At 41.1% G+C, this 23,738-nt stretch overlaps 1 protein-coding gene across 10 annotated transcripts in view; it reads right to left on the bottom strand.

Moving 5' to 3' along the window:
* TBC1D1 (TBC1 domain family member 1) overlaps positions 1-23,738 on the bottom strand; it is a 112,737-nt gene that overhangs the window by 69,932 nt on the left and 19,067 nt on the right. Inside the window, exon 1 of one of the 10 annotated variants that reach the window (XM_074587800.1) lies at positions 9,929-10,124. The exons of the other annotated variants lie outside the window; for them this stretch is intronic. Coding sequence (XP_074443901.1) covers positions 9,929-9,958 — 30 coding nt within the window. The 5' untranslated portion in view covers positions 9,959-10,124. Of the gene's footprint in view, positions 1-9,928; positions 10,125-23,738 lie in introns of those variants that run through there. 10 annotated transcript variants of the gene reach the window in all.

The raw sequence follows: 23,738 nt of genomic DNA, 5'->3' as shown, positions 1-23,738 counted from the left end.
CATGGACGGCAGGAACGCATCGGGTGCAGAGCAGGGTTAGAGACTAACTATCCTGTGTCTGCCAGTGCTGTAATACCATCCTACACAGCGTACTTGTTCGTGCTTTTAGTCATCTTAATCAGATCTCATTTCTTCATTTAAATGTTGGCATCTTCATTGGCTGTTCTCTCGTCACTTTAACTGCTACAGGGCAGCCAGCATGCTCCTTCTGTTGACAGTCAATAGTGAATCTGTATGTCCCAACACAAAACCCAAGTTGTCACTGTCCTTTCTAGATAAAGCTGCACATTCAGTCCTAAATGAAAAAGAGTTGTCAAAATATAGATAAAAGGTGCCATCAAGACAAATTGAGCTATGGGATCACTCCCGAAAGTCATCCCAGAGCCAAGCCAAGGTGCCTGAAGAGAAATTTTAGCAGTGCCTCCAGATTATGAAAATGCCACCATGAAAATGGCTCTCCTGCTGACAAAAATTCTCATGTTTATGTCCTGTACCAAATTCACTACAGGCTTACAATGGCAGACCTCTAGATCTTCAGCCTGTGCCAAGAACTTTATTTTGGTCATCTCAGTTCAGCACTATTACCTGGCCTATGCAGGCACTGCTAATTGATCTCAGAAGCTGTGCTCATCTAGGAAAACGCTAGTAACTGAAGAGTAACAGCTGAAATTCATCCTTTTGTTCCTTCCCTATTAGCTGTACTACAGCATTATCAACAATTCTCTAAAGCTGCAGTCAGATCATTTACCTGCATCATCTGGTTTATTTAAATAAATGCCATAGTAACAGCAACCAGTATCCAAGTTCTACATGATGGCTGACAGGAGTTTGGAAATCCTAATGATGCGACTGATGAACAACACAACAAGAGAAGAAATTCAGGGAACGTCATTAATTTGAGTCTACCTCAGTCTTAAAATTCTCCTTATTCCTATGTAAAAAAGCGATGCAGGAAAATAAAAAAATTACATCATGGAAAAGACACCATGCCAGACTGACTGAAAGTGGAAGATATTTTGAAGATTTTCAAGATATTTGCTAAAATAGTAAGGAAGCTCTTCCACCACTACAGTCAGAGTAAACTAGCTGTACCGACAGGAAACAAAAAATTAGAAATCACCAAACAGACCCAGCCCCAGCGCCTTTCCAAACAAAGTGTCTGCATGATGGTGCAATTTATGGTGAACTGTAATAAATAAAAAAGATACTTGTAAAGTATCTTTCAATAATACATATTGGCCCATGATCATTTCTGGAGCTCCAACCATTTATCTGTATTAACACTTAATAAATACCAAATTCGATCCACATCATACTTTATTCAGCTGCAAACTATAACAACACACACACACAAAACCTCAGAATCTGTTCCCTTTTCAGGGTTACAAAATTGCTATTTTAAGCCTACCCTGTTTCTTCCAACAGTAAATTTTCCGTTATTCCTTTTTGTTCTTCCATTCTCCCCACAAGTTAAGGCTGGGTTTCTTCAGAGAATGGTAGATCAGACAGACAAGTACCAAACACTGAATTGCAGCGAAGCTGGACAGTTCATGCTGCCACACCCCTTTCAGAGTGACTGAATTCTGGCTTTCACAATTATTTCCAAAGTATTCTATATTTAAACACTTTCCCACCGAGAAAATCCAATAGGGAGTGGTGAGTATTCAACATTTCTGAAACACAGACGTCACAGACTTACCAGAGAAGCTGGAGGGGGTTACAAAGATGATGCTCTATAGGACATGCTAACAGACGAGCTAAGGGAAAGCAGTAAGAAGGGAAGGAAAAAGAAAGATTTCAAGGAAAGACTCCTTTTAATGCCAGCTTCTTCCCCCTCAAAATTATGTCACTAGGGAGCACTGGTATTTCAGCCACACAAAATATACAAGTGCACTGGGCCTTTCTGTGTTGATTTTTTAAACACACATGAAAGCATTATCCAATCTTTAGAAATACGAGAGAAAAAAACGCTGCCTGAATTATAGCAACCTATAATAAGTAATTTTGTATATGATTCTGCACTTTATAAACAAAACACAGCATCAGCTCCATGAACTGTGTTCATATATAAAAGAAAATTTTTCTTAAGTCTACAAAAGTCATCCTCTGATGACTGTATGTCAAATGGAAACATCAATTGTTTCCCCAGAATGCTAAATCCTACAGGTTATATTCCAGTGGGACTTACCCAAAATCTGAAATTCCAGCATGTATTTTTCGTTCAGGTTCTGGGTAACTACCACGACAGTTTTAAAGACAGGCCTCTTGTACATAATCGTTTAAAACTCCAAAGCACTTCTACAAATCTCCTTTTCCATGGCTTGCATTTGAGGAGATTGGAAGCTATAAAAAGGGCCAATGAAACAATACCAGCATGAAATATTTAGAGTTAACCATCCAAATTTCCATGACAACGGCTTCAGTGAGCTCACCTCATTGGTACTATAGCAGCAGACCAATGGTCCAGTAAATGTAGAGGCAACTTAAGATCTAATAAAAGTAAGATATTTGGTTACAGAGCTCCATGAAATAAACACAAACCCCCCCTAAAATAATTGATTGAAAAAGAAAGGAGCCGTTTAGTTAGCTTAGCTTAGCCATTTTCAGTAGCTGGGAATGTGCCTGTGTAACTATGCACAAGTAGTCTCTTCTCCCCAAACCTGCAATTTCACAGGATATCTGTACCTGAAAATCCTGTTTGGTTACTGCATATCAAAGGTTTCTCCTGGAAAAAACGTATGTTTTTGATTACAGTGATGATGCTGTAAAGGCACAAAGAGAAGCATTCACATGTCCAAAGCCAACAACTTTTCCGATGGGAAGAAGCTTACAGATATTTCAGCCAAGATTCATTTTTGTTTTGTTTTTTAAAACGTGACCATCTACATGTGCGCTTACATGCACACTGCCCTGAGAATGGAAGGCAAAACATGTTTTTACCCTCTCTTCACAGTGCTTCAGTTAGTGACACACCAAAGTCTAGCTCACAGGAACCCCGAACAACATCAGGCCTGAAATTCTCACAAAGCAGTAGCCAAATGGTCAACATCCCAATGAAACAAAAATTCTCTGATGGTCCCCCATTCCTTGCATCTGGGCCAGCTACTGGGAAGCCATGTGTATACTGTTTGTCCAGCTTCTGTAACTGGATGCTCAATTATTATACAGGTGGGACTATTTCACTATTTTAATGTGGACCAGGAACGTGTTTGAGAGCAGATTACAACAATCCATTTCTTGTGCAACTGACTGCATTGTGGAGCGGTCTCAAGGTGCCTGAACTGACGTCCATTTAAATAGAACTAAACCTTCATTTTATGGTGCACTTCACTGCAAACAGGCATTCGATTCACAGCACCAAATCAGGACTAGTCCAAAGTAAACCCCACTCCCGTGACCCAGGTACACAACCTGTCCTCAGCACCAGCAGCTTCCCTTGAACAATCTCTCGCTGGATGCTACTTACTAATGTAGATGCAACCTATGGGTGATTTCATGCAGGCTAATAACTGCGGCTTTCAGACATCTGGCCAGCTTTCCTTTTGGGAACTTGCAGACACAAGAGAAAAGAGGTAGCAGAAAACCAGTTGTTATGCTCTAGTCCACCTCAATGGCGTAAAGGTGCCTGAACCTCCCTCTTACTTCTCAGTAAGCAAACCATGCTTTTCAGAAAGATTTTGCTTTAAATTTCTCCCATTAAAAAATTATATTCACATCAGGATCTGTTTTTGTAACTTGGTTAAATAAGTAAGAATAACCAAAAACAATTCGGACACAAGTCAGTACAAATAACTCGGCGACAAAACCAATAGGCAGTGGTTAATGTCATTCCTTGCCCCAGCTTTTCCTCTCCAAGTTCCAGCTGCTCTTCCCAGCTCCGCTGCCTCACCTCCCCAAACAAATTAGTAAGCAAGCTCCTATTTGGGCAGGTGTCTTGACATATTTTTTATATCTTTACTGATATTTAAAATACTAACAAAACCGAGGCTGAGAATTTTTTTTCCTCAGTCATTGCCATCCATGGGTATTTCAACTTGAACAGTTAAGCTGTAAAGGCTTCTAATTTAAAAAAAAATAATTTTTATACATATATAGCCAAGCTGTAATTCAATTAACAGTGTTTCTACTGAAGATTTATTTGCTAAGTCACCAGTTAACCTCTGTACACCATACAAACCTCAGCTCCTTCAATTTTAAGAAGTCTTTTAAACCATTTTATTTCAAAATCCTAAGTATTTATTAGTTGGCATGGTAAAAATGTTTCAACATCCCCTTAAAGCAGAGGTTTCTCAGATATGCTGCAGCTTCTCTATTCAGGATGATGGGAAATTACAAATTGGAATTGTTTTGCAGCTCTGTGAGCTGATCTCTGAAGAAAGAGGTGCTCTGCTGACTTTTCTCTTGAAGATATTTCTTCTTGGGGAACCCAGAGCCAAACTGCTGCTTTTGCATTCTCAGAAACACCTCTAGTGCACTGTTTCATTATAGTAGCCTTCCAAAAAAGCAGGCTGTGATGTGAAACAGTATTTTAGATCATCAAATGTAAAGCAAATGAAGTTAAACTGTGGTGCCCCATATATAGAGAGATACATACGGCAAAAACCCAAACAAACACTTAGTTGTACTGTCCATATCTGATGAGACCTGGAGTTTTCCCTGATCCTGCAGGATTTACTAATATTTTTGCTATTGATTTGGCCCAAAACGTGTTAACCACATGAAGACAGCTAATAGCACCAATTTCCAGATAGCTTTTCAGCAAAGGAAAGCAAACAGGTTTTGACTGGAGCCTAAAAGTTCTGTTTTGAATTGCAGAGGGGAGGACGTGTACAGAACAGCAAGCTCAGCTACCTCGTCAGGCTTGGCTTGTTAAATCTGAAGGTCAAAAAGAAGCCAAAAGTACATACTCATAAGAAATTAATTCAGAAAGGCATAAATGATTCAAGAGAAAAACCTTAGTAAGCTCTAATCTACATGGCCAGGAATTTCACTATGGAAAGCCCTGCTCCTTACTAAGCACCTGTAATGTACCGTACAAAAGCAGAGGACACTGCCCTACCACATCTGCCCAGCCACATAAAAGCCGTGCGAGCCAGGCTGTATTCTGGCCTTTCTCCCATCAAACCAGGGATGTCTAAGCAGAGTGGGTGCAATTCAGGCCTGGTGTGTAGAAAAAAAAATGGAAGGGTGAAGAATAAAAGCAAACAGCTCCAAAGGGAATGTAAGTGCTGAGTAACAGAGGGGTTTCACCACAGGACTGACTTAATTTCAAATGCTGAGCACATATTCCTCGGTCATCACCCAGACCCCCGCGGGGGAAGGTGGGGAGTGACTGGCATGCAGAAAACAGAGTGTTTCAACCACTCGGCGTGTTGTGATAATCTGCAATTATCTGAAAGCTGTCAATTGGTAACAACATTTCCCCCCCATCCCTGCCCCCAAACAAAAACTAACCTGGAGAAACACACTGATCAGCCACATAGTGTTCTCTGACAGGGGCATTGTGTGAACTCGGGCACCAAACCCCAGCTCTGGCAGAAATCTCAACTTTCTTTTTGCTGCATTGCCGGCATCCGGCCTGAGAGACAAGTGAGAGTCTGTCCCCCCAGCCCTTCCCGCAGCCTCAGTGGCTTCAAGGAGATTCATCTACAGGCGAAACTGCTGCTGCATTTGAGTCTTCCCTCCCCAGTGATTCTCAGTTCTTCCCTGACACTATTTCTTTATTAACTCCCTGATTCTCGGTACAGTATCCAAGTATTCAACTTCACTTATGAAAAATGTTACTGGGAATAAATGCACTAGCACAAACAAGGGTTGTATACCATAGGATACCACCAGCGTTTACGCACCTCCCCAAATAATTTACTATCTTAGAAGTAAAACGGGCTTAAAAGTAAGACAGGCTTAATGAACTTTGTTTATTGGGCTTTAGTGTTAAAATGCCTGGTTATGAGGGCTCCTTAAGAGATTGATTTGGCTAAAATGCAAGTTATTCACTGAGGGATTAAAGATGTCCAAAGGTGTTCAGCTTTACTGGAAGCTGTGTGGAATAAAGGAAAGAGGCAAGTCAATACAGCTGGAACAAAACATCCTCATAAATGAGTGTGATATACCCTAAAAAAGATAGGGGAAAAAAGCCAAGATCACCCTTTCAGAACACTCTTAAAAAGGAGAAGGAAAAAAAAAAAAAAAAAGAAAGAGGGGGGGATTTCTCTGGGTTCTTGATTTTCAGTCCCTCATTCCTTCTCATTCTCTTCCAGTAGGCAAATTAATTTCATTTGTAGTTTCTGACCTAAACTAAGAAGTAGGTTGTTACTCCCATGCATTCTGCCCCAGAGGTCTACTAGGCACTCTATTACTTCGAAAATAGTAGAAATAATGGCAAAACATCAGCAAGATCAATTCTAACACAGCATATTAAGTTATACTAGGACTCCAAGAAAATAATTGGCATTTCCAATATTATTACTATTATTACTTCAGTAATGTTTCATTGGACAAGCCAAGAAACAAAACCTTGCTGCACTGAATAGCATAGAAACTCTCTTTTTTGATGCCTTGAAAGCTTCCCAAACTGAAGAAAGCTCACAGGCAATTCTGACTCAGCAATTCCTGGAAAAACAGCAAACAAACAAACAAACAACCTACTTCTTGCTTTGCTATTGGGAATTTCAGGGCATCTATTGCATTTATAGCCTAAAATCCAAATGATCACCTTCTTGGTCCAAGAGTAGCCAAGCCAGCTGGGGAAAGCTACACTATAAACGCAGCTGTTTCAGCCAGTGTCGGTGGCCCATTCTCGGAGGTTCTTCGGGCTGCAGCGAGAAACCCCGATGCTCTCAGTTCACCTCAGGAGGGAACTGGGCGCATCCCCTTCCCACCTGCTGTCCTGCAGGTTGGAAGCAGCTTGCAAGGATTGATTGGTCAACAAAATCATTATACAAGAAATTTAAATAATGTAACCTTGCTTTGCATTTTACCTTAGTTATTTTCTTTATTGGTTCCTTGTTGGTTTATAATCCTTGAGGTAAAATAAGCTGAAGCTAAACACAGCTTTTATATTATATATGGTACTCTTTTTTTGTAACTAGAAAGATATACTATGTATAAATTGATTAACTAGCTGAGAATCTGAGGACATATTTACTCAAATTCTCTGTTTATACAGTTTGTTACACTATGAACTGGTTCTACTTCTTGAGCAATCAATTCTTTAATTCTGGTTTCTGTCAAGCTGCTTCTGAATAGAAATTTGCATTATAAAATGCTGTTGTAGACAGCTAACACTGAACTTTTTTAGTTAAACTAAAGCTGTATGAAATACGACAAATAAAATTACTTTTAACAGCTATCACTGTACTATTATCTCCTACTAATGAATTAATGGTGTGCAAGTACACCATAAATCAGTAAAAATCTGCATTTCTATCTATTTTTTTGTTTACAGACTGAAAGCTTTGATGTTTTTCAACTCCAAATGATTTCTTTACTTTTAATAACAGTTATTGAAGTGAACTAAACTGAATATAGATTAAAATATCTCTGTGTATCTACAGAAGTGACTGCACCGTCTACCTACAACAGCGCAAACTTAGTTTACACTTTCAACAAACTGTGTTTTATGGAGCTTAGTCAAAGGTTTCCCTGAAGTCAGTTGTCTGACTTTGTATAAAACCATGCAGGAAAAACAGGTATACCTATTCTTTTTTATTTAAATAATGTCAGGAGACTAAAAGAAGTCAGTACTTAAGAATTCATTAGCCACCCAGTCATCATTCAAGTGGTTTAGCCAGCATCCATATGGCCAACGTGGGCAACCCCAACCCATGTAAGACTCAAGCAGGGCTTTATCCTCCAGCCCAGAACAGGCCCCGCAGCCCGGCCTGGCAGCACCGCAAAACTCATCCCCAAGGAGCCTGCACGTAGGTAGCAGACAAGCTGGGAAAAACAGCACTTAAAAAGCTGTAATGAAGACATATTAAAAGGTAAAGTCTACACAAACACTAGGGACCAATTTTATAACATATGGGAATAAATTACTTCACTTGTAAGTATCTGCAGGCCCGGGGACTTACACAGTGACACCAAGCACTCATGTTACTAGATGGGGGGGTTACTTATTTTTAAGTAATAGATGCAGGAGGACAGCTTTGTTTTAAGAGGGGCAGTTTCCTCCCCCACACCCTGGAGTCCTTCCTTGTTCTGAAACAGGCCACCATCTTATAAAAACTGCATTTGTGTTGAAAGCCTACAGCAGTAGTACATTTTACTGATCAGATTTTGGCAGGCAGGAAAGCTTTCTCCATTAACAAGCCTCGTTTTATATTTCTAAATACACTGCTTTGCTTTCCCTCCCAAATTAGTGCTGATTAACAGCCATAAAAAGAATAAAACTAAACACTTGTGAGGAACTAGCATTGCAATAATTAGTTCTGAAAGCAGAGTTAGAAGTGAGTTTCTGCAAGAGCTTCTGTTACTCTCTCTAGAAACATGGCCAAGTCTGCACGCTACAAATTCTGCCTTGTAACTCCTCCAAGACTAACTCCTCTCTGACTAGCTGCTTTGTCCAGCTGACGAGTGAACAACTAGGGGGAAAATGGGCCACCCCTTAGTGGCATCCTGAAGTATTTACTCAATAGCATCACTCATTTTTGACAGCAGCCACCTGTATAGGAGATTGGCACATATGTAGGAGTCGGCGTGGAAATCAGCCGGTGCATTCCCTCGGATAACATGGCAAATCAAGCCTTACATCGCTCTCGAGCCAGACACAGTGATGACAGGAGAAGGAACTACTTTAATAAGAGCCCCACCTGGTAGCTATTTAAACAGAGGGAAAAAAGCCAGGTGGGAAGAGCAAAGGATAAATTTCTATTTTCCAGGGCATGGCTAAAGTTAAGCAGGCTCCTTTTAAGACAGAATAGAACAAATCCTGAACGAAGGTAACACAGTCAGGCATCAAGCACTTCCCTCTTACCATCTTCCCAGGGTAGGTATTTCACCTGTTATATATTCAGGGACAGAGATGCATAACAATGATTAAGCAACTGAGCATTTACACCTGGCAAAACAGAAGGGAGAACCAGTTTTTTTGTGGTCTGCCTAGTGGACTAGACTGCCTGTTAGTTTATCTTCAAGATACAGTTGTCTTTTTTTCCCCAGCTAATTCTGCCAAGGAACCCCTAATTCTTGCCTGTCGTGCAGCTCTGCTTCACCCACTTGTCCTCTCCTGCACTTTCTACTGTGCCTTATGACAGAATAAAATAGGTCATTTTAAATTCGGAATGACTGTTAGTTTGGAAAAAAAAATATTTTTTTTTTGAAACACTGGCTCACAACTATATTCTGGAATTCTTTAAGCATCAGTACTGCTTTGCATCCATATGTAATTTCACAGTTACAGTGGGAGATCCTACTGAAGCCCTAGACACACAGAGGTAGAAGCCATCACACGACACGCACATTGTCATACTTAAACACGTAAGCCCCCCATTAAAAGCTAGCTTATTGTTCTTCATAAATTCAGAGTATGACAAAAACCAGGAAAAAAAGTCCAAAAGAAACAGCGGGAGCGCTGTTACACGTTCTCCAGGGCACACAAGTGTTAGAGCAGGCAGCAAGACCCCACCTTCCGTGCAGTTTTAGTTACGGCTCTCCCCTTCTACAGATCCGCACCAAGGTAGGACAGCCGGCCACAACTGCAGCTTCGTTTTTAACCCCCCAACCCAAGCCCCGAGTTAAATCGGTTTTCCCGTCCTGTTCGCTGTGAGTGCTTCTCCTTTTTCCCGGCTGAACAATACAGCGCGGCTCCGCTCCCTTCCCACACAGAGGGTCGACTCGCCTTGAAATTAAACGCGAACATCTGCAAACTCTTCGGCTGGACTTTTATTTCCCGAGAGCGGAGGACGGCGGGCGCGGCACCGCCTACCTTAGCCACCCAGCTGAACAATGGTGACATCCTACGAGCTCCGGCGCGGCGGCCGGCGGCGATCCCCGGCTCCGGCCGCTCCTCTCCGCCGCCTCATGTGCCGGGAAGGGGAGCTAGCCCCCGGCCTCACAAAGTCTCCCCGCGGCCGCCTCCGGGCACCGGCCGGCGGGGGACCGTGAGCTGGCCGAACCGGGGAGGCTCCCGGGGCGGGAAGGGAAAGGAAGGGCCGGGCCGGGGCCGGGGCCGGGGCTCGGGGCCGCCTCCCGCCTCCGCCGCGCTCCGCCTCCGCCGGGAGCCCCGCGCCGGACTGCGGCCGCCCGGCCCCGGGAAGGCGGGAAGGGAGCGGGGCTGGTCCACCGGCAGCTCGCTCGCTACCTCATCGCGTTGCCCTTTTACGTAATTCAGCGCAAACGGCAGGATTCGCAACTATTTTTTTGAAAAACAAAACAAAACAAAACAAACCACCCAGAAATTCCAGGCGGTCGCTGTAACTTTCTGGGAATCTGCGGGCACGGAAGGCATGCCTAACGTTAAAGGATCGAGTGAAAAATCATCTGTTTGAAACCACTGGGAAGCGTTACACTTGCAGTCAGGCTCACCATTCGTGTTAGGTAATGGCATTTGATATCGCACACTCGCAGCTCTGCTTCCAGAAATAAGCCGTTGAAGAAGAGAATGAAAAAAACCAGCATGGCAGAAGTCACTAGTATGGGTGTTTCTGGCAGGTCAAGGGATGGTACGTGCCACCCAGACAGGAAAGGTGTTCATTCCTGTTGTCGCTCTGGCTGGACTGCTTGTGAACACACACGCCTACTCTGTAGGGCTGCCTGAAAACAATTCATTTTCCTCAGTTTGGAGGAAGGGCACGGAACTAGTGGGGGAAAAAAAGGCTGGGATTTCACAGAAAATAATCTACTGGTACAAAAACAAAAAGCCCCTTATTTTCCATCATCTCATAAAAACATTATGATTGCAAAATCATAACAGGAAAGCATAGGGGTCTGTCCTGCGCTTCTTCCCAATAAAATTCAACCAAAGTAACATGTTGAAGTGCCAAATTTGGCTCTTCGCTTTGCCCAAACACACTTTCACCAAGACTGTCATCCCACTGGGAGTGTGTCCCGCGTGTGCTTGCACTTAAATGCTCAGAGCTGAAGGAATAATCTCCAGGTTTAGAGCTGACACTGTCCCGCTCATCGAAGTTATTGAATGTCCACTGGAGCACAAGAGTGACACCCTCGCACAGGGGCTGGGGAGAAGCAGAGCCAATCTCACAGCTGATTGAAGCAGATAAGGGGTGGTTTCAGCCCCTGCCCCAGATGGCATGATCCTGCAGCCCTGGGTTTTGTTCACAGAAAGCCAAGGAGACAGCTGCCGAGAGAGCTGTGCCACCACCTAACGCTGTGCGGGTGAGTGCTGTAGTGCTGTGTGTGTGGTAATGGGCCACAGTGGTCTGAGGGGGCAACACAAAAGCAGTTCTTCTCAGGTCATACCTGTGGCATCCGCAGTACCTAAGCATGGCACTTCCATCCACTTCCTCCGGAGGAACAGAGAATCACAAAACAACAACCCAGAACAGTAGCACCTACACAGAAAAGGTGGCACGAAACAAAGGATTGTGCCAGTGAAGCGTGATGTCCCTATCATGGCCAATGCATCGCTGATAGTCTGAGAACGGAGGAATCTGACCATGGTGGATGCATGAGCTGGTGCATGGCAGCGCTGTGACACAGCTGAGCTGGTGGTGGTTGGGACTGGGGAAATCTGCTGCCACTGGATGTTAGCACTCTCTAGCTAAATACCAGTTTACCCATCTGTAAAGTTAAGTCTTGATGAGTTTCGTTGGCTTTTTCAAAGACACACAGCTAATCAGGGGAAGAAATATGATGTAGGAATTTGAAATCCTTTTCCTGAGCAACACTTGCCATGGAGCCACAAAACAGTAACCAATATGAGCTAATAAACCACCATGCAACTTACTTGTGGTGACCTTCTCATGGTTGGAGAGCCCTGTCTGGAGAGTCCGGACAGTTTTTAATCAACTTACAATCAACATTACAGTTATTGGAATTAAAGCCATGACAAATACATTTCCTATCTTCATAAAAAGAGAATAGAGATCCATTTTCAAATAGTTCTACAGATTAAAGTAGAGGTGATTCACAAGGACAGCCAACAGCTCGTTCTGTCATTACGATAGTGGCCATGGACAGTTTGATTGCATGGATGTTCTTAGCCATAAGCCCAATAAATGACTAAATATGACCAACACACTGGTGTTGGGCTTTAAAGGTTTAGTGGCATGATAAGAGTGACAAATTTTCACTGCTGCTACGGTTCATGATGTATAGAGCACATACATGAATAAATGGCATCTGTTCTCAGGGCTTTAAATAGGCACCTTAGAAGACCACTAGAAGGACAGAACTGGGTCTGCTTTTATTTCATAGAGCAACTGAGGGCAAGAGCAAGGCAGAATGTTCCTCATTATGTGCTGCTTACAGCTGTACAGCATATCCACTATTTGGTGGTAGCATTAGAGTTGCGTTTCTCTAACACTGTGAACAATATTATTTCTAAATAATTATTTCTTCCCCTTTCTCTGAGGAGATCCTGCCTGCTTAAGAGTTTTTCCAGCTCCTCCTTCCTGACTGGCACCCTTCCACAGTTTTAAACTAACAACACACACATCTCTGAGTCCACATTAAATGCTGATGTGAGGCAGGAGATCTGGCTTCTCGCCCTGACTGCAGCTGGCTCAAAGAGCCATCCTCAGTGTGTCACTTCACACTACTTAGCTTCTAAACCTGTTGCATGCAATTGTTATAGTGATGTCTATATGATTTTAAATGCACGCTGAAACCTTCTACATGCTTCTATAGGACTGGGAGGAAGAGTCGTCTTGTGGTGAAGACACTGAACTATGAGACAGAGTAGCAGTGAATGAATTCCAGCTTCTGCTGTTAACATGACTTTCAGGCATGCTACATCACCGCCCTCTCTGCTTTAGTTCAAATGTTAAATGGAGATGCATCTTCCAACCTTGAAGGAAGAAGGAATGGGCACTCTTTAGCATTTGGGCAACAGCTGGCAGCTAGGCTTAAGTGTTCAGATATAAAAACATTTGGTAATGCATTAAATTCTTCAGTGTAAATGAAAAGGTCACTGTGCTGCTCACCTTCCAAAAAAGATAGATTTAGTAATATAGTAGGAACAATAACTGCATTCATTTTTCAGGATGTTCAACTTTCTAAAAACAGAACCTCTGTATTTTTCTATTTTAAGTTCGGCTTGTGCAATAGCTCTCTCTCCAAAACCACCATATATCCATTTTGGGTAAATGGAAAAATTCAGGGCCAGGGAATAACATCTGTATTGCATAAACAGTAAGTAGCACTTGACACCATCTTATCTAAGTGTATGATCTTCTAAAAAACAAAACAAAATCCTCATTCCTATGAACTGTTCCATGTTATCATGGAAAATATTAGCAAGATATTTGTGGCTGTTTTTAAAATAGTAGCAATTAAAATACTTCAAAGCCACAACTTAAAGCTTACATCGTCAGAAAGATGATCTTTCAGTTTTACAGATGTCCTTCATAAATTTACACATCCACAAATACCCCCATTATTTCTCCTGCAACAAAGCTCTCTCCATTAAAAGAAACCATTTGGAGATAAGGGAAGAGATGTGAAATATAAGGAAATACTAAGAAGAAAGGAGGCTGCAGTCAACCTTTTAACTCAAAAGAGGAATATTTTCTGACTCATTCTGCTCTGATTTCAGCTTTCTTTAGGTTTAATGGCTATAAATATTTTTGAGAGTCTTCACAGTATGTCACCGCTGAATGACATCTCAGAAGTTGCATTAGGGGTATAGCCACAACTGTATTACCTGAGAACTGGCCTCTCCTGTTGCTTTTGTGTTAACTCTGGTGGTGGTTTTACAGCAGACCCCATACCCTTTTGAAGCTTTTCCCTCTGAATTGTACTTAAACATGTTTTATCAGCTATACTTCTTGTGAATTCCCTTCTGCCCACATTCACTGTTACAAGTTTAATTTCTCTCTTCTTTTCTCTGTACACAAGGTGGTCTTTGTAAATTCAGTTGAAAAAAATGCAAGAAAGGAATATGCCTGCCAGTAATTACCAGTATCCATATTTGGCCTTTATTTAAAAACACCCACAATTTCTATCTTTTATTACTTAGTTTTAACCATTCATTAGGACTTCCTTGAGTCTTGTCTCATCCCTTCCCATTCCAGGTAGCAGGCCAGATGGTGTCTACTTTATCAGAGGAGAAAGATAGAAAGAAAGTAACTACTGTGAGAGTACTGTTTGCCATGTGAATTCAAAATGTAATAATGTTTTGGATTTTAGATAAAGGTGTATTAAAAGATACCAAAACAAAGATGTCTATTTAAGGAAACCCCAGACTTTTATCACACATCCATACGATGCAAGATGCAACAAATGATTCATCTGGATCCACTGAAGGAAGAGAGTAATGAATCCTCTGGATTTCATCCTATCCAAAGACTCAATCAAGCCTGACTAGCTGCCTTCTGAAAAGATACTGTGGTGAGGAAAAGACTGAGCTTTGTTACTTTTTTTGGACAAACTATAACCAAACTCCTTTTTTCTCAATACAAAATAAAATAAAAGATTAATCACAAAACCAAACTACCTTACCAAATAAGATCCGCACCAGCCCCCTGATGAGAGACAAGAGCAAGATCTGACAGGTAACCACTGACTGGCAGTGAAAAAAAACTCTTAACACGAAGCGCAGATGAGACCACTGCCCTGAGCTGCACATCCATGCTAAAGCTGAAATCCAGCTCCTGCCAAAGAAATGGGATGAGCTTCTTGGTGGTTTCCAGATACTCAGTGGAAACAGAAATTACAATGTTTTGGGTAATCTTCTTCATGCTGTTGGTGTGTTAAGAGTGTAGACTGAAGCATTTTGGCTATCTGCCAAAATTGGCTATCTGGGACTGGAGAAAATATTACTTATGGGATGCAGAACGCACCATCCTGTAAGGGACCTCTCTTCGCGTGAGGATGAGTGTTACAGAAAATCTAAAACCAGAGAAAATTTGCTTTACCTTCAACACCTGAAGCAGGCTACAGGAGAAGCTGATAAGAAGACACTTTTAGATGCACGGTATCTGACTAACTAACATGAGGCATGCCAAAAGTACCCACAAAATTCAGGTAGAGAGGGAACGCAAGACACAAAGAAAGAGAGGTAACCAAAGTTATTCGTAATCAGTGTAACAATAAACACAATCTAGCTTTAGGGTGCTAGTGCCCATTCATAAGCATTAAGGCCATCTGACGCAAAACACTCATCTGGACTGAAATCATCCTGCCACTTCAAACACTTCCAAAAAAATTGATGAGTAAACTTTGGATTGGCAAGCTTTATGCTGGGTTGAGTATTTTTTGTCTTCCCACAGACAGAAAAAAAAAAATGCTTAAAGCTGTCAGGAACTTTGCCATAGGTTCTGACTAATTCCGCTCAAGCATGATGATATGTCTGCGATTCACCAAGATCAAATGTGCGCTGCTGAGTGATCCAATTGTGATCAACCGATGAGATCTCTATAAATGAGCAAAAAGCTACAGCCTGAATCTGCAGATAAGTCCAGGCAGACTTGTGAAGAGATCACTTTGATCTGAATAGTTGGATGCAAAAAACCCACAAGGACATTGTGGCAAATGAGCGACGGGGGAAACTCAGCACATAGTGGGGAATTGCCACACAGAGACATCAGAGGTTCCACGCATTTATTCTATTTTGTGACAGAGGGTTTCCTGACAGCTGTGAAACTGGAGCAGGAAGAGTGGAGGACAGGCAGAGCAAACTGGCAAACTGCAGAAGCAGGTTACAGAGCTCAAAAGAAATGGGGAGGCTCCCAGTGTTCAGTGACAAAGACATAGGTTGAGCCCTTGAGATCACCAACTAGGTCTTGACTGTGGCTGAAACAGTTGGAAACCTCCCGTTTTTCTCCCTGCTGGGCAATATTTTTTGGTGTTCTCAGTGTCACCAAGTTGAGGGACAAGTAGCTGAGCTCCCCAGGCTGCTGAAGTGGCTCTGGGGGAGAGAGCAGCAGCCGCCACAGGGATGACACACACCTGCACACACACCCTGACACAACTGCATAAACGGTAAAATATTAATGATGCAGGACTGCTTATTTTAAAAATCCCCCTGACAATTGGACGTGAAGGATGTGAGAATTAAATGGGGATTAAAGTCCCCTGGCACTAGATATATGGCCGTGGAAGGACTTTGCACCCTTTACCTCAAGCTTCCCGCCGCTTCCCTGTGGCAAGCACTGAAAAGTCTTAGGAGAAAACAAACCTCTAAAAGTTTAAGAAGTATTTTCTGAAATGCAATTAATTAAAGGTTATACTTAAAGTGTTCCTTGATCTTGAAACATATACGGTTAACGCAAGTTACTCAGATAGGAAGAAAGACACTTCATTTGAAAATATGTCTCATTTCCTTTGTGGAGAAGCACCACCCCACAAAGAAAAAAAAATTAAATACTAAGCACTTCTACTTCAAATAATGGATAAGTTACATAGTAAAAAAAAAAGCCTAGAAAGTGTGGAGGAAAACCAGACTATGAACAGAAAATGACAACTCTCACTTGACTGGTTAAAATCAAAACATAATTATAAAATGTATCGATTCTCCATGTGCTATGGGAGATACATATATAATGAATGCCTATTTCCATTACATGGGACTTCATGTTAGTTAAGATGTCCATATTCACTTTAGCATATTAGAACACTCTAGTAATGAATAATATAAAATAAGCAATTTTCTATGCACAGTTTTACAGCATTATTGCCTAGCTCTTTGTTCATATGATTAACTATAAACACAAAAAAGTCCCACTTCCTAAGCGTATTATTTTGTGTACTTCAGTTGCAACAGTAGGAGAGTAGGAAAGTGTATTGAGTTCCATGGTATGGAGAGCCAGAAAAAGTAGCCAGTCTTCTCAGTTCTCCGCAATTTACTTAATAACTTAATAAATCTATTTCTAACAGCATTGATTTCTCATAACTGTATTCAGCCGCAATCCCCATAGGCAGTACACAGATTCCACTGGACTTTTACTGTAGTTCAGATACTCTAAAGCAACATCCATTTCAGTAAACTGAAAAAAATCAACAGTTAGAATAAAACTTCAAGTGTTAACCATTCCACCCCCAACCCATAATATTTTTGGTTTTGCTGGAAAGAGCTTAACAATAAAAAAATATCAGTCCAGGTTTATCTTTCAGCAGGTGTAGCATCCAGAACTTACCTACAGTCAATGGAGCTATATTGCAATCTACATATGATAAGCATCTGGGTGTAAAAGCTATTCATCCAAGAAGCATCCAATCCCACCCCCACTAAAATCACAGACCAGTTGCTATCATATCCTCACACATCTTAAATGTAGATAACAAAAAGAGAAAACGTATACCATATTGTCCTGTTCTTTTCCAGAATCAAGCTGAAGAAATTTTAATTTCTGTAATGTTGCCCTCATATCATAAGCCACCCTTCTGGGATGCTCTTGGACAAACTCCTGGTGGGAGAACTACAGCAGCCTGCTGAGAGCTGCAGCAGCCCCTCGCAGCCGATGGAGAAGTGCAGTCAGGAACCAGCCTGGCCCTTGCTGTGCGCTGCTTCTCATCACCAGCCTTCCCTCTGATTACAGCAAAGCTGCAGCACAGTCCTTCCCTAGGTATTTCCTGTGTAATGTGGAATTGCGAATACCACTGGAATCTACTAACATAATAATCTGCATGTACGGTAATTTCGTATGGTGCATATAAACCTACTTTTTTATTAAATTGTCTGCGATTTTTATTTTGCTGTGTTGTGATGTTGATTGTATTCCTTCTCAGCTGTCTTGAAAGTGGAAAATTTTATCAGCAATGTTCCCTTGCACACACTTTTAACTTACTGTTTCTTATCTCTCCCCTTCCTACCCTCTTCTCAGGGCTTATTAACCCATTGAGTGTATCTTTGGCAATGATGTGGACGCTTTTGCTCTGGTCATTTTATATATTTTTGTCTAAGTCTTCCTGTCTTTCAATTACAGCAAAAGCCACAAAATGGCAATAAACCGTCTTTAAAATCAAGATTCAAACACTGCCTCTACCAATCTGAAAAAAACCCACTTCCCCCATGATTCAGTTCGCTTTCCGTTCAGAAGTTTGCAGCTCCTGGTTTCATTACAAACAACATTCCACATCTAGTTATTTTACGCCAATTCCACTTTGACTCCTAAAAACACGCAGGAAAACATTTGTGAAATATGACACATGACACAGAGACTTTTAAAACGTAGCAACAGGATCTGTCCTTACGGCTCTTTTGTGGTTTTGATAAAGCTGCATCGCTTCAAAGGGCTCAGGATATATTACTGTAAGACACCACTGCACATTTCGGCCACATGTGCTGACTGTGCTTCCGCTCCTCTGCCTGAACAATGGAAGCCTTCACACGCCGAGTCAGCTCTCTCACGACCACGACCATGGATCCACACAAACCCAATGCATTCCCTTGCTCAGGTTTCTTTAACCCTGTCTTATCACTGAGAATGCTAGATAGCTGCATCATTTCATGTAAGACTCCTGGAGCAGGTAAAATCTGGGAAAACTGTACATATTTTCGGGAATAAGAAGGAAAAGAAAGTTACAATAAAACAATCATGGGCCAATTCTGCCATTTCCTCCCTCCCGGGTATTCCCAGTACCAGTAGGGAATTATGGCATTCCAGGAGAAACCTGCACACAGCTGGACACACGGACTGGACAGCTGAAGTCTTCACTCAAGCCATCTGATAAATTCAGATACCACTGCAACTTGTGAGTCTGACCTCACATACTTCAATGTGTTCACAGGCACAAAGACAAATGAATTAAGTGAACCTTAAAAGTTAGCTGAGCAGCGTCTTTTACCCCAGAACTAACAAATTCTCCAGTCTCCTGTTGGTTTCAATCATAATTTATGAATAGAATGTAGGCCAGCTTCAATTAACTTTCACATTTTGTTTCTAACATGCAAAAAGCTGTAATATACAACCAAACAGCAAGAGCTTAAAAAAGTAAGAATCAAATATTACATTCTCTCATTGTAGATCCATAATGTCATCCCCATACACATGCTTTTATTTCACCCACAACCAGCTGGGACTGAACTCCCATTAAGGCTGCTGCCTGGAAGTCTCATTCAGCTGATGTCTCAAGCTGGCATCAAGACTTCCAGAAGAGACTGGCATACGTGTGAGTATGTGTGTGTACAAATGCCAGGTCACTGACGGTAAGGAAACATTGCCATATACGTAGCTTTTATATGGCTCGCTGGAAGTGCACAGTCTCAACTTGCATGAAGGTATTTCTCCTGAGACCTTGACAGTTTGTATTCTGTAACTTTAACAAGAAATGTACCTATGAATCAGAAACCTGTGGGTTTTTTGTTTGTGGTTCCTGGGAACTTTCCTGACTCTTCCAATCCTAGCTTGCATATGGATAATCTATTAGAATACAAAAACTAAAACACCGGCAAAAAAAAATTTCATTTTAAAGAAAAACTTGAAGCGTGCCTTCTGCAGTACACAACCTACCCACGGAATGCCCACTGCAAACCTCCCAGTAAAAAGGAAGCCTGCACACAAGCAATGCACGCACTCTGAGGTTTGTTGTCCCCTGGATGTACCTAGTTCATTATGGGGTTAATAACATACATGTAAAGAACATTCTGAAGTCCTGCAAGTTTCTAGAAGAGAAACTTCGGTCCTTACCAGATACAAGCATGTTATATCTAAGACCATGACTGAGAGCTGATGTTTTCACATCTATCAGATATTCTGCTGAGCGGAACTGAGACATCCCAGAACATCAGCTGATGCCAAACACCAATCCCACTTAAGCACATGCCTTGTTTTGTGAATTTTAATACCTAAGAATAAACACCAGGAACACTAGTATTTCAGTTCTAGAGACAGTACCTTTACTTACTGTTGGTTCTTGTGCTAGCTCACTGCATCGTAAAGTATCAACTCATTACAATACTTTTACAGGCATTTATTGCCAAAAAAACCCACTAAAAGAACCCAAACAAAACTTTAAAAGGACAATTTGGAAAAAAAAAAAAAGAAAAAATGGGAATGATAGTACTGAAATTCTTATCGAAAGCCCACCAGGGTCCTTTAATTGATTTCAACCAGTTTTAGATTAAGCTTTCAATCTCTCTAAAATAAGGTGAGGAATTCCCCTGCTGGTGGAAAGAAACAGCAGGAGAGGTGTAAACTGTGACAGCTTTCGCAGTGTCTTACATTTGCTCTGGACAGCCACTAAGTGGCACTTAAACACCTCATCTTAAACCAGGGTGAATCTGCAAACTGTTGTGAAGGGAGGAGGGGAGGAAGGAGTTATGCACTCCGGGGACTAATCCCTTTTAAGAACAACGAAGTTCACTTCCTGCAATTAGAGAAACTTTCTAAGGGCCTGACTATGTATGAAAATGTTACTGGCAGACATGCTGTACAGTGCAGTGTGGAAGCAGAAATAGCGCACAGAGCTCCTCAGAAGCAACTGCTTCCTCTCCGAAATCCCGGTCCTGCTTTGGGAATCGGGGTGCCTCGTTCCGGTAGATCATTACCCACTATTGTGCATTTTGAAATATGCACTTAAACCAGGAAAATGAAAGTGTCTCATTGCTGCTGGACTGTAGGTCAAACTAAAGCATCCTGACATCTTAACACAACTTCTAGAAATGCCTCCAACTTCAGTTCCAATTAGAGATCTCCACAGGGACCAACGCTATTTGTACTTGCACATGCACATTAGAATGGGGTTTTAGTATTCAGCAGAGAATCAAAAGTGATGAATGGCACTTTGCTGTTCTTAAGACTTCAGTACATTATTGCTTTCTAGACATATGTCATACTTCCATTTGCATTTTTAATCAAAGAAAGACAATTTTCTTAATAGTGGTGTTGAATCAACTATGGTGGTCACCCTGAATATGCTAATGCATTATAGTTATCATTGTTCTTTTTTAAAAGTGCTTCTGTTTCATCAAAAATTTTTCTAAATTCATTAACTACAGAAATTGGAAACCATTTTTTCCTATATGAACAACATAACTATCACTGGAAAAAAATGAAGATAAAACCAAGCAGAATAATATATTAGGTATTATAGGTGCTAACCAAGCAAGCGTCTACAAGCATGTTCAATATCGTTATTGCAAGTGTTTCCATTGTCTTCAATGGAACTAGTCTGAACTTTAAGTGCATACAGCTTTTCAGCATCAAAGACTCAGAAGTAGGATTTACATACAATTTGATTTTTAGGCTCTTAAAGAAATATCTCCATTTCAGTTAGCCAAAGGTTTAGATATAAACTACACGACCAGATATTAGCTGCAAGCTCTGTTTTTTACCTTTGTGCTGAATGTGGCCTCCAGAAATCCCAAATTCAAAGATTTATGAATTTTATCTTTTATTCTCTCTTCCTGTGAAAGTTCTGTATGTTGTGATTAGAAGCACAGCATATAAGCAACAAAGCAACTCAACAAGCCACAGAACATCATGATTACTAAGAATACAATTTTTAAGTACATTCTGCATGTGTGAAACTAGTTTTGGGGGGCTCTTTTAAGGCCTGAAACAAGAAGCTTCCAAATGAAAAGCATTCAATCAGTTATGTAGAAAGATCAAACTTAACCCAATGCAAGAGGAATCACCAGCAGCAAAGCTGTTTTTATGACCAGCAATAGATCTCAATTACTGTCACCCTGGGAAAAGTGGGGGGAGGGTGGGAAAGAAAGGAGAAGTCCACATCAACCAGCAGTTTCATACAAAGGACAAACCAAGTATAAACTGGCATTATCCACTCAATCCTTGTATCAGATCCTCGATGATCAACCTTTAGGGCAGACACGCATATCCATTTAAGCCTGTATTTGTCCAGTCACACAAATCATTCTTTAAGAAAATATTTCCCACAGCCCTTCCCATAACTTGATGTCCACAGAGAGGGTAAAAAAACAGAAATATAGAACAACTGTGTCTACACCGGGCAAGGGAAAGCACTGATTTTACGACAGTGATTTGTTAACATTATTCACTTTGACATATAACGAGATGGGAGATTGTGCTGCTAAAGTAAATACAGCGGTTATATATGCCTCCTCTGCTTTGCTTTTCTGCTTCACTACAGCCAAAGAGTCCACATCTGATGACCTTGAGGGCACAGCATAAATATCAGCCGAATGAAGGCAAAACTCAAAATGAAAAGCTGATTGCATGGAAAAGTAAGGAGCTATTCCAGGAAGGTGATTTACTCGGTATCATAATTTATGAATTGGCATCTTCATATTTTAATGTGTATGCCTTGAATTTGTCCATTAGGGCCACTTTATAATCTGAAAAAATGAAAATACAATTGCTTGAACATGAATGTCCATGTTTAAGTAGCTCCAAGTGAGCTAAAGCCCAAGCTTTTCACAGAAACTTGTGAAGCAGAGAAAATAGAAAGGTTTTGTTTTCACTAGTCCTGAAGAAAAAGCACTGGTGTAAGACACAGTCCTACAATCTCATTCCTGACAGAACCACTCTTGAGTCTGTCCGGAGAGATTGTACTAACCTACATGGCAGATATGGCCTTTGTTTATTCATATATTTGGAAAAAAGCTATCTTCCCACTTGTTTAAAAACAGAGTGTACACACTTTGAATGTTCTCTTTCACTGACTAAATTATACTGTCATCAATATGGTATTGTACTGTACACCACAATAAGTAACACTGTATTAGGCAAGACTGATTTTTCTAAAAACTGTTCTTTTTCAAAGCAGGTTTTCTTTTTTCTCTCCAAAATATACTTTCTGGCTTTAAATTGCATATAATTATCACTGCACCATGTACCAACAAAATTAATTTAAAAACATCACAACTGTGCATACTTTATATTCCTTAAGATCATAAATTAATTAAATGAAAAATAAAACCCATCTACTGTCTGACTCGTGTTTGGAGGTCAATAAGGCAGTATTCTTCCAAACATCCTCTAGTCTTAAATGAACTTCAGCAAGCCACAGCAGTGGGTAACTGCAGCAAATACTTTGGAGTTCCTTTATAATTCATTATTCCTATTAGTAGTATCATACACTTGGCTTAATATTCAATGTTGCTATAAATCAGTATTTTCTGAACTCTTAGTTCTGTATATGCATCCTGGGTTTCTACACTCATTCTCACCCAGAACTTTTCCACAGGTGCAACTCATACTTTCTTTTTTATTTGCCTGGAATTTTCTGCTGACTGTGAGTTGGTTTGAAGGTGTAGGTCCAACCAGGCTGCAAGGCAGCGAGGAGACCCATTCACTTACTTTGTGCGTATTGCATCCAACACCTTTGCAGAAAGCAGACTTTACTACACTACAGTAAGTTGTGCTGAATAACTTTGCTGATACTAATTTTGTTATTGTTACCACTTGTGAAGCTGGAGAACTTAACATGTTTAGTGCTGGGGTAGGGTGTGGATAAACATAGCCTCTCAACTGAAGACCTACATTGTACTTTGAGAACTGTGTGGATTCAACAAATTCTCAAATTTTCACATTCATCTTCCACACTAAGTTATCTTCAAGCTTTTCAATCAAATTTGAAGAGTACAGCATCACCAAACTCTTGCAAAGTTTAGGAAGTTGGTGACAGAGAGTTAACTTATTTCTTGGTGAGGGTATTGCTCAGCAAAGCAGAAAGAAATTATTCCAGCTGAG

The sequence above is a fragment of the Larus michahellis genome, chromosome 5 (genome assembly GCF_964199755.1).
Source record: "Larus michahellis chromosome 5, bLarMic1.1, whole genome shotgun sequence".
NCBI classification, from domain to species: domain Eukaryota; kingdom Metazoa; phylum Chordata; class Aves; order Charadriiformes; family Laridae; genus Larus; species Larus michahellis.
Note: the sequence above shows the minus strand (reverse complement) of the source record. Positions and strands in the feature narration are given on the sequence as shown.